At 43.9% G+C, this 12,134-nt stretch overlaps 1 protein-coding gene across 1 annotated transcript in view; it reads left to right on the top strand.

Moving 5' to 3' along the window:
• CFAP99 (cilia and flagella associated protein 99) overlaps positions 1 to 12,134 on the top strand; it is a 270,815-nt gene that overhangs the window by 240,661 nt on the left and 18,020 nt on the right. The window contains exon 15 of the mRNA XM_029592263.1: positions 3,559 to 3,733. Within this exon, the coding sequence (XP_029448123.1) occupies positions 3,559 to 3,733 (175 nt within the window). The remainder of the gene's footprint in view (positions 1 to 3,558; positions 3,734 to 12,134) is intronic.

Genomic DNA, 12,134 nt, shown 5'->3' with positions numbered 1-12,134 from the left:
TGCCTCCAACAGTGGCCAATCCAGGTAACAAGTACCTGGTAGGATCCCGAGGAATAAGTCCAATCTTTTTTGCTCATAACCAGGATAAGCAATGGCTTCCCCAAACCTACATGACTAATAGTGGTTTATGGACTTTTCGTCCAGACGCTTATCCAAATCCTTTATAAACCTAGCTATGCTACCTGCCTTCATGACATCCTCTAGCAATAAACTCTACAGTTTAATTGTGCACTGAGTGAAAAAATACTTTCTCCGATTTGTTTTAAAAATGCTACCAATTAGCTTCATGGAATATCCCTTAATCCTAGTACTATTTGAACGTTCCCTGTTTACCCCATTCCACACTGGGTCAGTCTGCAAAAAACTGTTCCTATTTACCTGTTATACTGGGCCAGTCTGCAAGAAAAGGAAAAAACAAAACTTGCACAACGAAATCATTAGTGGACTGAATCCACCAAGTGCAAAACCAAGTATTAGTTTAGAGAAAAGACTTATTTGCAATCTAGCAGCAGACACTGGACCCATCAACAAGGTGTGTGGACCTTTCCTTCTCACATGCAAAGATAGGAGACAAGACACAGACTTAACAAGGCTTACTGGAGTTGATAGGAGGATCCACCAGGAATGATACTCCTCATCCCTGTACTGGTCCCAGAAAACCAGCTGCAGAAAGAACAGTGGGCAGTGGCTCAGGGTGGTGCATTTCCAGCTGTTAGTTGGGCAATGAACATGATCCCTGCTTTATATACTATGTCCAGCACCATACAAAACAATTCACACGGTTACAATGTTCCTTCTTAAAAGAGCTTGCAAACTGAGCAGAAAAGCTCCAGTAGCTTGCTGTTGGGGAACAGTATGAACAATTGTCTTCAGATTTCACACATCTGTGCTCTGACCAGTACACTACACAGATAATCTATGAATTAACTGAACTTTTACTATTTCCTGGCAAATTTCCAAAAAGTATTAGTTTGTCTACTTTTTAGGAATCACATTCCTGGTTCCTTCTATTATCCCCAAATTATTATAGTTATTTTAGTGATAGGTTAGCACCTTTTATTAAGGCCACACTCCCTATTTTTATGCTTTTCAATATCCAGAATTTTGGAAAGAATTATGTAAAAGGGATCAATGTCTGTCTGTAAGCTCAATAACTCTCCAAAAAAGGGGCTCACATTCTCCAAATTTGGGATGCGGGGAGAAAACGTGAATATCTCAGATGAGTTTGAAAACTAGAAACATCAGATCTGTATTTTCAAGAGAACTGAGCCTCCCCCAAAAAATCCCCATTGCTTTCTTTTTTTTGTAATTTATTCTTTATTGATTTTTACAATTTCAAACAAAGTATCCACTTTGTACAACAATATGGTATGCACAAAGAAAATATAATGAAATACAAAATAAGGGAAATCTTTCCCTTCTGTCTTACTACCCATTAGACCACAATAATAAGAGGGGAGGTAGCACTGGAAATTTAAAGGAGACTAGAGAAATATAGGAAATACTTTGTGAAGCAAAGACGTAGCTCAATACGACACGCATTATATCCATTATGATGAATTAACCTAGATATTGCTAACTTGTAGCATAACCTTCCTGGAATCAATGAAGCTCTTTAACTGTTCCAGTAGAAAAACGTAATTATCTCTATTATATTTAATAATACACGTGCAAGGAAACCTCAGAAAGAAGGACGCACTGAGAGCTAAAGTTTCTTGGCATAAAGCCAAAAACCTTTCCTTCTCATCTGAGTAGATTTAGTCAAATCAGGAAAAATCCTGATTTTTTGACCCATGAAGAAAATATTAGATTTTTTAAAATAACTTCTCATTACATCACTCAAATCTTTCTCAGTGAAAAAAGATATCAAAAGAGTAGCTCTTTCAATTATTTTGCAATTAGATGACTCTAAGAAAGCAGTTAAATTCTCTAAATCAAGAGGGAAGACTTGAGATTGCGTATTAGCCCGAGTAGGCAAAAAAAACACTTTGTCCAGGGGGGGAGCCGATTCTGTTCTTTACTCCAACACTTCAAGGACATATCTTCTGAGGGTAAGTCAAGGGACTTCTCCCACAACCCTGGGAAATTTTAGAAATTTAAGTGTCCCAAAGCATTTTCTATAAATTCGACCTTCCTATTTATAATTCCACAGTCTTGGATAATAGTAGACTGAACTCCTTTTACATGATGTAATTCAGCTTCCACATTTTTAAACCTTTCTAAAGTTTCCTGTCGATGAAAATCACTGTTCATGCAAATAACATCCACTTGTTGAGACAATAAATTTTTCAAGGAACACTCATAAGAACATAAGAACATAAGAAATTGCCATGCTGGGTCAGACCAAGGGTCCATCAAGCCCAGCATCCTGTTTCCAACAGAGGCCAAAACCAGGCCACAAGAACCTGGCAATTACCCAAACACTAAGAAGAACCCATGCTACTGAAGCAATTAATAGCAGTGGCTATTCCCCAAGTATAATTGATTAATAGCAGTTAATGGACTTCTCCTCCAAGAACTTATCCAAACCTTTTTTGAACCCAGCTACACTAACTGCACTAACCATATCCTCTGGCAATAAATTCCAGAGCTTAATTGTGCATTGAGTGAAAAAGAATTTTCTCCGATTAATCTTAAATGTGCTACTTGCTAACTTCATGGAATGCCCCCTAGTCCTTCTATTATTTGAAAGTGTAACCTCTTCAGCCTTTCCTCATAGGGGAGCTGTTCCATCCCCTTTATCATTTGGTTGCCCTTTGGATGCATTTACTTGGGTAAATGCTCAGGCAAAAGGTGTTCCCTAAAATTGCCTCCAGCTAAAAGTCACACAGGGCTCCACAGTGTACATATGTTTAGCTGGATAAAGGGAAGTCATTCCCAGAGTCATATTCTGGGCAGAGATTAGAAAACTATGGGCCGGGTTTTAAAAAGGTTACGCGCACCAGGCCTATTTTAAAAAGGCCCGGCGACATGCGTGTAAGTCCAGGGGCTTTACTAAAGGAGCATGGAGGGGGCGGGGCAGGGCCAGAGGCTGTACATGTGTGTGCGCCGGGTAGCGCGCGCACCCTTTTAAAATCTACTCCTATATGTGTATGTTGCATTTTCAAATACATGTGTGCTATGTGCCAGGCAGATTTAGCCCACCAAAAAGCAGGTGCAAAGTCCACGTGCCAGCTGTACCCATGCTTCAAAGGTAACGTCTGCACCAACGTTTCCCTTTGAAAATGTCTACAAAGCTGCAGACTTTGTGCTTGGGCAGGTTGTTTTGAAAATTGCTCCCGTTAAGCCATGAAATTCTCTTCACATTTCTGGGACAAATGTATGAGTAGGACCCTTGGTGGATATCTGTGAATGAGCAAGTTAAGCGAGGTTAACATATGCTGCTTGGCAAATGCAATGGCGGTTTACTTACTGAATTAGCTCATGTTGATTAGAACATGCAAATTTATCATCTAAGTGCCAGGTGTGATTATGCACTTTTTTCAGACTAAAAAATGAGAGAAATCACTCAATGTCTCTGGTCCTAATTACCCATATTTATTTTCCTTTCTCCAACAGGCAAGAAGAAAAGAAAATGAAAGCAGAGTTTACTAAAACCATCCTGGCAAAAAATGAACGTGTTACAGAGCTCCAGAAAAAGCTGGAAGAAAAAACCCTGGCGCGTAAGAAACAAGCAGAAGTCTTAAAGATGATGACTCCAAAAGATACACAGAGATTCTGGAGTGCACGCAATGTAAGAATTTGAATGCTATATTTGTGTGCTATTTTCCAGGAGTGATATTAAAACAGAAAAGTAGAATTGTTGTGTTTTTAAATAGAAGAACTTAGAGTAGAAGCATTCTATAGGAGGCTATCAAAGTGGTGCAGTCTAGACCACAAGCCCTGGAGAAGAGGCAGAGAGAGGTATAAAATAGACATTCGTATAATTCAAAGTTATAAATAATAGCTAAAGCAGTAAAGCAGGCAGACACAACTTCTTTTACATAACTTGCGGCGGGAGAGGGTAAAATTATAAGATAAATGGGAAGGAGTGTAGTATCTGGGTGTATGACACTTCAAAAAATAAAAGTAAATAATGAATGACTCATTTGTACAGTATTCAGAGAGAATGAGATTGACAGATAAGTGTCAAGCATCAAAAAAAAAAGAGAGAAGGTCCCATGTTCATTCATGAAAGAGAGATTCTGGATAAAATTAGCAAAACTGAACATGGACAAGATAATTGTCTCTTGGGGGATAAAGCTCAGGATATTATGGGAAGTTGGACAACAGTTGGCAGCTCTACTGACAACTTTTATTTGCCCAAGACATGAATATGTAGTCCATCTCTACAAAATTGGCAGCATGGAGGGATGTGTTTGATAACTACAGGCTAGTCAGTTTGACCTTGAAAGTAGGGAAATTAATTAAATTACTGCTGAAGGAAATGATACTGGAGTATCTCAAATAGAAGACTACAGGATTCACCAGGGGAGGTCATATCAATTAAACCTCACTGATTTTGTTAACTGAGTGACCAGAAATTAGATCTGAGGACTGCATTTGATATGGTTTATTTAGATTTCAATAAGACTTTTAACACCATTATACATAAGAGATTCATAAACATGAGGAAGCTTGAGATGAATTCCTAAGTGGGAAAATGAATTAGAAAACGATTAATGATAGGTAACAGAGGGTAGTGTGGCACCCCTCTGGGTTAGGAATACCACAGTTAGCGCCTCCTCCAGAAGCTGCCTGAGTGGGTGGACCTTTCTTTTATAAATAGGGACTAGGATGTTGCGGATGTGGGTTCGGTCGAGGCGGGGTTGGTGCAGTCTATAGGGAGGAGCCCTGCAGATCCCCACCATTGGCAGGTGGAGCTGGCTGGAGCAGAGGCGCAACTGGAGCTTGACCAATACCAGCCCACATTCCCCTTAGGGTGAGCCCTCAGGTGCCGGGGCTGGCTGGTCTTAGGTGCGAGCCTCTGTGACGGTGATGATCCATTGTGATGGAAACATTGCAGGCCAGCACAGAGAACAAAGTGAAGTAAGGGAAGCAGCGATCAGGGCAGGCAGACAGACACAGTCAAGTTCAGGCTGTGGTCAGAGGCAGGCAGAGTTCAGAGAGTGTCAAGGTCCTGGCAGTGGTTGAGGCAGGTAGAGTTCAATCAGAGACAATGAGAAGGCAGTGATCCAAGGCTGGCGGAGGTCAAGCAGCATCGTGGTCCAGTCCAAGGGTCAAGCCAGAATTCCAATCCAATTCAGAGCTGTTCCGAGGTCAAGCTAGAAGTCCAGGCCAAGGGGAAGGAAAATGAAGGGGAGGACGGGGAGCTCAAGAGCAAGAGACACTGAGGACAGACAAGGAAGGCTGACCACGAAGACAAGAACTCAAGAAGAACCAGACTGCCAAACAGGACCAGGAATGAGACACAGGAACTCAGGAATAAATAGCAGGAACAGGAACGCATTGGCAAAGCACTTCTCGAGGCAAGACAACCTATTGCTGAGGCACTGGAGGGTTCTCCAACTCAGCCCTTTATAGGGCTAGCTGAACAACATCATCAGGGGCCGGCTCTGGAGGTTTTCCACTGCTGGTTCTTTAAAGTTTGGTCAGTCATCGCATGCGCGCCCTAAGGGAGGGGGGCGTGCCTTGAGGATCCAGTGGCATTCTGCCACAAAAAGGAAGAGCAGTAGCAGCGCGACCTCTTGCCGTTCTCAAAGGAGGGCCTGACGCTGGGGAGCAGATGGGAACTTGGAGGCAGATGCAGTGCATGGCCGCGTCTCAGAAGGCTGGCGCGGCATCAGGAGGATGACCCGGGCTGGAGGTGAGCATGGGAGGCTGCAGAACGGGCCCACAGTCCACCAAATACATCAGTGGACTGGAGAAGGTGTGGCATTTGAGTTGGTATTTTGTAGACGGAAGAGCTCTTTTAGAGTAGTTTCTTTTCAGTGAGGCCTACATTCCTCACTAAAAGATAAATTTTAAAAGCAGCACAGAGACGCACATGCATGTGCATATGCCGGCTCGCAGAAAAGGACGCGGGCATGTTATAAAATAGGCTGAATGTGCATACATGTGGGAGCACTCAGAGGAGAGGATCACCTTGCTGGTGGCTGAAAGGAATCAGTAAGTTTTTGCTTGGGACATTTTCTTTTTTAAAAGTGTTGAGGCAAAGTTAACTATTTGGGAATATTATTTAGTGTGTTTGTGCTTTTAATAGTCAGTAAGGCAGCGAATAAACAGAAGTTAGACTGTTTGTATTTTTAAATAGTCACTCAGTAAGGCAGCTAGTAAGCAGTAGTTAGTGTGTTTATTTTTAATAGTCTGTAAGGCAGCAGAAATTAGAGTGTTTGTATATTAATAACAAAAAAAATAACAAAAAAAGAAAAAAGTAGCCAGAAGCTAGAAATAAGCTAGGAGCTAGTAAAAAGGTTGAAAAGTTCAGTTCAGTTACTCATCTTGGAAAGGTGTTGAGGTAGTGTGATTTGGTTTGAATAGGTACCAACATTTGTTAATCAAGAGAGCAGTGAGTCACTCTGGCCGACTAACTGAAGTTAGACTGTTTGTCTTTCCCCTAGCTCCTCCTTTAATTTATAGGCAGGTGCCACTTTAAAAAAAACAAAAAACACCTTATTGAGAGTTTGATCATTCCCCTGTAGGCCACTACTAGACATATAGTGAATTCACTAATACATTTAAAGGATGTTAATTAGACACATTCCTACTCCCATAGCAACCAAAAAATTAAGTAGGAACTGAACAAATTTGAGATGAAGGCAGCAGTCCAGCAGCAAGAGGGGAGCTTCCCAGTCTTTTGCATAGAGTGTCACATGTATGATTTTTTACCCACCGGTGAGAAATTGTACATGTACATGCGATGCAAAGAGCTCCTGGCTCTCAGAGAACGAGTCCGATCTCTGGAGGCTAGAGTGGCAGACCTGGAGGAGCTGAGGCAGACAGAGAGGTATATAGATGAGAGCTTCAGGGACATAGTAGCCAAGTCCCAACTTCAGACTGGCAGCCCTGGTGCTGCTTTGGAGGAAAAAGATCTCATGATTGGAGAGCATCAACCAGGTGCAGCATGAAAGGATCCTGTAGCAAGGACCTGCTCTCCAGGTGCTGCATTGTCCTTTCGCACTGAGGATATCTTCCCAAGGCCTTCTGCACAGGAGGGAAGGGTTAGGTCGGCCGTCATAGTTGGTGATTCGATTATTAGGAATGTTGACAGCTGGGTGGCTGGTGGGCGTGAGGATCGCCTGGTAACATGCCTACCTGGTGCGAAGGTGGTGGACCTCACGCGTCTCCTAGATAGGATTTTAGACAGTGCTGGGGAGGAGCCGGCTGTCGTGGTACATGTAGGCACCAATGACATAGGAAAATATGGGAGGGAGATCCTGGAAGCCAAATTTAGGCTCTTAGGTAGAAAGCTTAAATCCAGAACCTCTAGGGTAGCATTCTCTGAAATGCTTCCTGTTCCACGCGCAGGTCACCAGAGGCAAGCAGAGCTCCGGAGTCTCAATGAGTGGATGAGACGGTGCAAAGAAGAGGGATTCAGTTTCATTAGGAGCTTGGGAACCTTTTGGGGAAGGTGGGGTTTCTTCCGAAGGGATGGGTTCCACCTTAACCAGGGTGGAACCAGACTACTGGCGCTAACCTTTAAAAAGGAGATAGAGCAGCTTTTAAACTAGAACAAAGGGGAAAGCCGACAGTCGCTCAGCAGCGCATGGTTCGGAGAGAGGTATCTTCAAAGGATACTAATGATGCATTAGAATTAGGGCATCCCGACAGTGAGATTCCAATAATAAGAAAAGTAGTCCAAGTGCCTTAAACTAAAAACTCACCTAAGCTAAAAAAATTCTAACTTTTCCCTATCAATTAAAAAGCAGAATGAAAATACAAACAAAAAAACAAACTTTGAAATGTTTGTACGCTAATGCCAGAAGTCTAAGAAGTAAGATGGGAGAATTAGAATGTATAGCAGTGAATGATGACATAGACTTAATTGGCATCTCAGAGACATGGTGGAAGGAGAACAACCAATGGGACAGTGCTATACCGGGGTACAAATTCTATTGCAATGACAGAGAGGAGCATCCGGGAGGCGGTGTGGTGCTTTATGTCCAGGATGGCATAGAGTCCAACAGGATAAACATCCTGCTTGAGACTAAATGCACAATTGAATCTTTATGGGTAGAAATCTCTTGTGTGTCAGGGAAGACTATAGTGACCACCTGGTCAAGATGGTGAGACCGACAGTGAAATGCTAAGTGAAATTAGGGAAGCTAACCAAATTGGTAGTGTGGTAATAATGGGAGACTTCAATTAGCCCAATATTGACTGGGTAAATGTATCATCGGTACATGCTAGAGATATAAAGTTCCTGGATGGAATAAATGACATTTTTATGGAGCAACTGGTTCAGGAACCGATAAGAGAGGGAGCAATTTTAGATCTAATTCTCAGTGGAGCACAGGATTTGGTGAGAGAGGTAATGGTGGTGGGGCCGCTTGGCAATAGTGATCATAATATCATCAAATTTGAATTAATGACTGGAAGGGGGACAGTAAGCAAATCCACGGCTCTCATGCTAAACTTTCAAAAGGGAAACTTTGATAAAATGAGAAAAATTGTTAGAAAAAAAACTGAAAGGAGCAGCTACAAAGATAAAAAGTGTGCATGAGGCATGGTCATTCTATTCTTTGTCTCAAAATAAATAAACATGATTTGAAATAAAAAAAATACCATCCTAGAAGCAGAGTCCAGATGTATTCCACAAATTAAAAAAGGTAGAAAGAAGGCAAAACGATTACTGGCATGGTTAAAAAGGTGAGGTGAAAGAAGCTATTTAGCCAAAAGATCGTCATTCAAATTTTGGAAGAAGGATCCAACACAAGAAAATAGGATAATGCATAAGCATTGGCAAGTTAAATGAAAGACATTGATAAGACAGGCTAAGAGAGAATTTGAAAAGAAGTTGGCCATAGAGGCAAAAACTCACAGTAAAAACGTTTTTAAATATATCCGAAGCAGAAAGCCTGTGAGGGAGTCAGCTGGACTGTTAGATGATCGAGGGGTTAAAGGGGCACTTATAGAAGATAAGGCCATCACGGAAAGATTAAATGATTTCTTTGCTTCGGTGTTTACTGAAGAAGATGTTGGAGAGGTACCCGTACTGGAGAAGGTTTTCATGGGTAATGATTCAGATGGACTGAACCAATCATGGTGAACCTAGAAGAATGTGGTAGGCCTGATTGACAAAACTGAAGAGTAGTAAATCACCTGGACTGGATGGTATACACCCCAGAGTTCTGAAGGAACTCAAAATGAAATTTCATGACCTATTAGTAAAAAATTTGTAACCTATTATTAAAATCATCCATTGTACCTGAAGACTGGAGGATAGCTAATGTAACCAAATATTTAAAAAGGGCTCCAGGGGCAATCCAGAAAACTACAGACCGGTTAGCCTGACTTCAGTGCCAGGAAAAATAGTGGAAAGTGTTCTAAACATCAAAATCACAGAACATATAGAAAGACATGGTTTAATGGAACAAAGTCAGCATGGCTTTACCCAAGGCAAGTCTTGACTCACAAATCTGCTTCACTTTTTTGAAGGAGTTAATAAACATGTGGATAAAAGTGAACCAGTAGACGTAGTGTACTTGGATTTTCAGAACGCGTTTGACAAAGTTCCTCATAAGAGGCTTCTAGGAAAAGTAAAAAGATATGGGATAGGTGGCGATGTCCTTTCGTGGATTACAAACTGGCTAAAAGACAGGAAACAGAGAGTAGGATTAAATGGACAATTTTCTCTGTGGAAGGAAGTAGGCAGTGGAGTGCCTCAGGGATCTGTATTGGGACCCTTACTTTTCAATATAAGAACATACTGGGTCAGACCAAGGGTCCATCAAGCCCAGTATCCTGTTTCAAACAATGGCCAAACCAAGTCACAAGAACCTGGCAAGTACCCAAACATTAGATAAATCATAAGCTACTGTAAACACTAGTTTGCATTTCTACAGCCATAAAATGAAAATTGAAATTAAAAAAGATGACTCATAATTAAGTTGACAGCTGTTATGAACCTGTGCTGCCCGCGGGTCCCCCCGCGAGCAGGCACTGACTCACTCACCATGCCATCTTCGCCGATGCGGCAGGACGCCGCCATCGGCCTGCCCACGCGGCCAGGAGGCCGCCCTGCTTCTTCCTGGCTTCCACGGCTGGAGCCGCGGCCTTCTTCGGAGCCTGGGACCGCCCCCATCACTGTTTCTTCTTTGCGGCGCTAAGGCCGCAGCCCCGGACTCGAGTAATGGCTGGAGATGCCCCCGGGGCCTCCTGCAGCGGCTGGAGCCGCTGCCGACATTGGAGCCTGTGCTCAGGCTCAGCCCTGCCTCTCTGATGTCTTCCGCACAGACGCTGTGCAGGCCGCTGGCCATGGTCCTGCACAGCCCCTGTTTCCTGCTCTTAGGCACGCGGCCGCGTCTTCCTTCTCTATTTAAAGGGCCAGACACAGGAAGTGTCTGGGCCCCACCTTGAGAACTATTTCCTGCTCAGCCCTATAAAGGGCTGCTCCGTCCATTGTTCCTGGCCTTGCATCGTCGTCATCTCTTTGCTCTGGAGGCTCCGGCCTGCCAGAGCCCGTTGTAGGGTCTTCTCATCTTGTGGAGCTCCTCACTGTGATGTCGTCTTGTCTCGTCATGCTTGCCATGCCATGTCCAAGTCTTCGTGCCTGAGGTCCTTGTCCAGGTGTCTTCGTCCTCCATGTCCTGGTGTTCCTGCCATCCCTGATGTTCATTCCTACGCCATGCCTCGCCTTCGCTCTCGAGCCTTCTGGTACCGGTAGGCCGGGGGTCCCTCAGATGCAGTACTCCTGGGAGGACTAGCCTGCCGGTGGACGGTTGTCCTGTGCTCCTGAGCCGTCAAGTCCTGATGTGTGTTCCTGTGCTGTCCCGCTCCCGTCGTGGTCCGTGACCAGTCTGCAAGGGCTGTATAAGGCGCTAACAGACAGGGTGGTCCGCGACTCAGTCCCGCGGGTGGGCCTGAGTAGGGCGCCCTGAGAGACAGTGCCAATGTCCATGGCCTTGTGTTGCCTCTTTGGATGTCTTGTCCAGGATGCCGTTGCATTCAGCCATTTGTCTTCATGCCATGGATGCCGTCGCATCACCCCTAGTCTTCATGCTATGGATGCCGTCGCATCACCCCTAGTCTTCGTGCCATGGATGCTGTCGCATCAACCCAAGTCTTCGTGCTATGTGATGCCGTTGCATCAATCTTCATGTCTTCATGTCAAGGCCCGTCTGCCCTCAACCTCAGGCCAGGCCTGCTGCTCCATGCTGCTCGCAGCAGGTCCGAAAGGGCCCGGAATGGTCGGAGGACCATTCACCTTCCAACATCCTCGGATGTTTGGCCATTGGAGCTTGCCGGCCTGGCAGGGGGTAGACCGTCAGCCATGCGGGGCCACCGTCAACCCTTGGTTCGGCTCAGAAGGTCTGGGTCAGGCTGAGGCCCATGGGCACACTAAAACCGCCGTTCTCAACAACAGCTAATCATTATCAGGTTTTCTTTAAATTAATACTGGTTTTGTTTACTTTAAAACAGGAGCTTTTATTTTTCCACTTTGGCCAGGTGTAAATTTGGGGTCCCTAGTGGGTGGCAGGGTAGGATGTTAACCTCCTTTCAGCCTCCTTATGGACCCAAAAAACAGCAAGGCAGGCAATCTAACAAAGCCGTGAGGAAACAACAAAGAAATAGATTCCCAAGGAAATCTTTGCCAAATCTTTATTGGGTGGAGACGTGTTCATTAAAAATGCCCGACTCAGGCCAAGTTTCGCCACATTCCAGTGGCTGCCTCAGGGGCTTGAATTTGAAAACACTGATAGAGTCACAATGGAATTCAAAATGTCATCCGCAGTATAGACCATATCTTATATGAAGTAAGGTATTGCTTAAACATCTGTTGGTTCCATTCACTAATGGTTCCACATACATTCTCTGCAGATCAACACGGAATAAAAATATACCGTATTTTTCGCTCCATAAGACGCACTTTTTTCCCCCCAAAGTGGGGGGGAAATGTATGTGCGTCTTATGGAGCGAATATTAAAAAAAAAAAAAAATTCTAACACCCTCCCCCCTCCTGACTCCCCCAAGAC

This window comes from Rhinatrema bivittatum, chromosome 1 (genome assembly GCF_901001135.1).
Source record: "Rhinatrema bivittatum chromosome 1, aRhiBiv1.1, whole genome shotgun sequence".
Classification (NCBI taxonomy): Eukaryota; Metazoa; Chordata; class Amphibia; order Gymnophiona; family Rhinatrematidae; genus Rhinatrema; species Rhinatrema bivittatum.
Note: the sequence above shows the minus strand (reverse complement) of the source record. Positions and strands in the feature narration are given on the sequence as shown.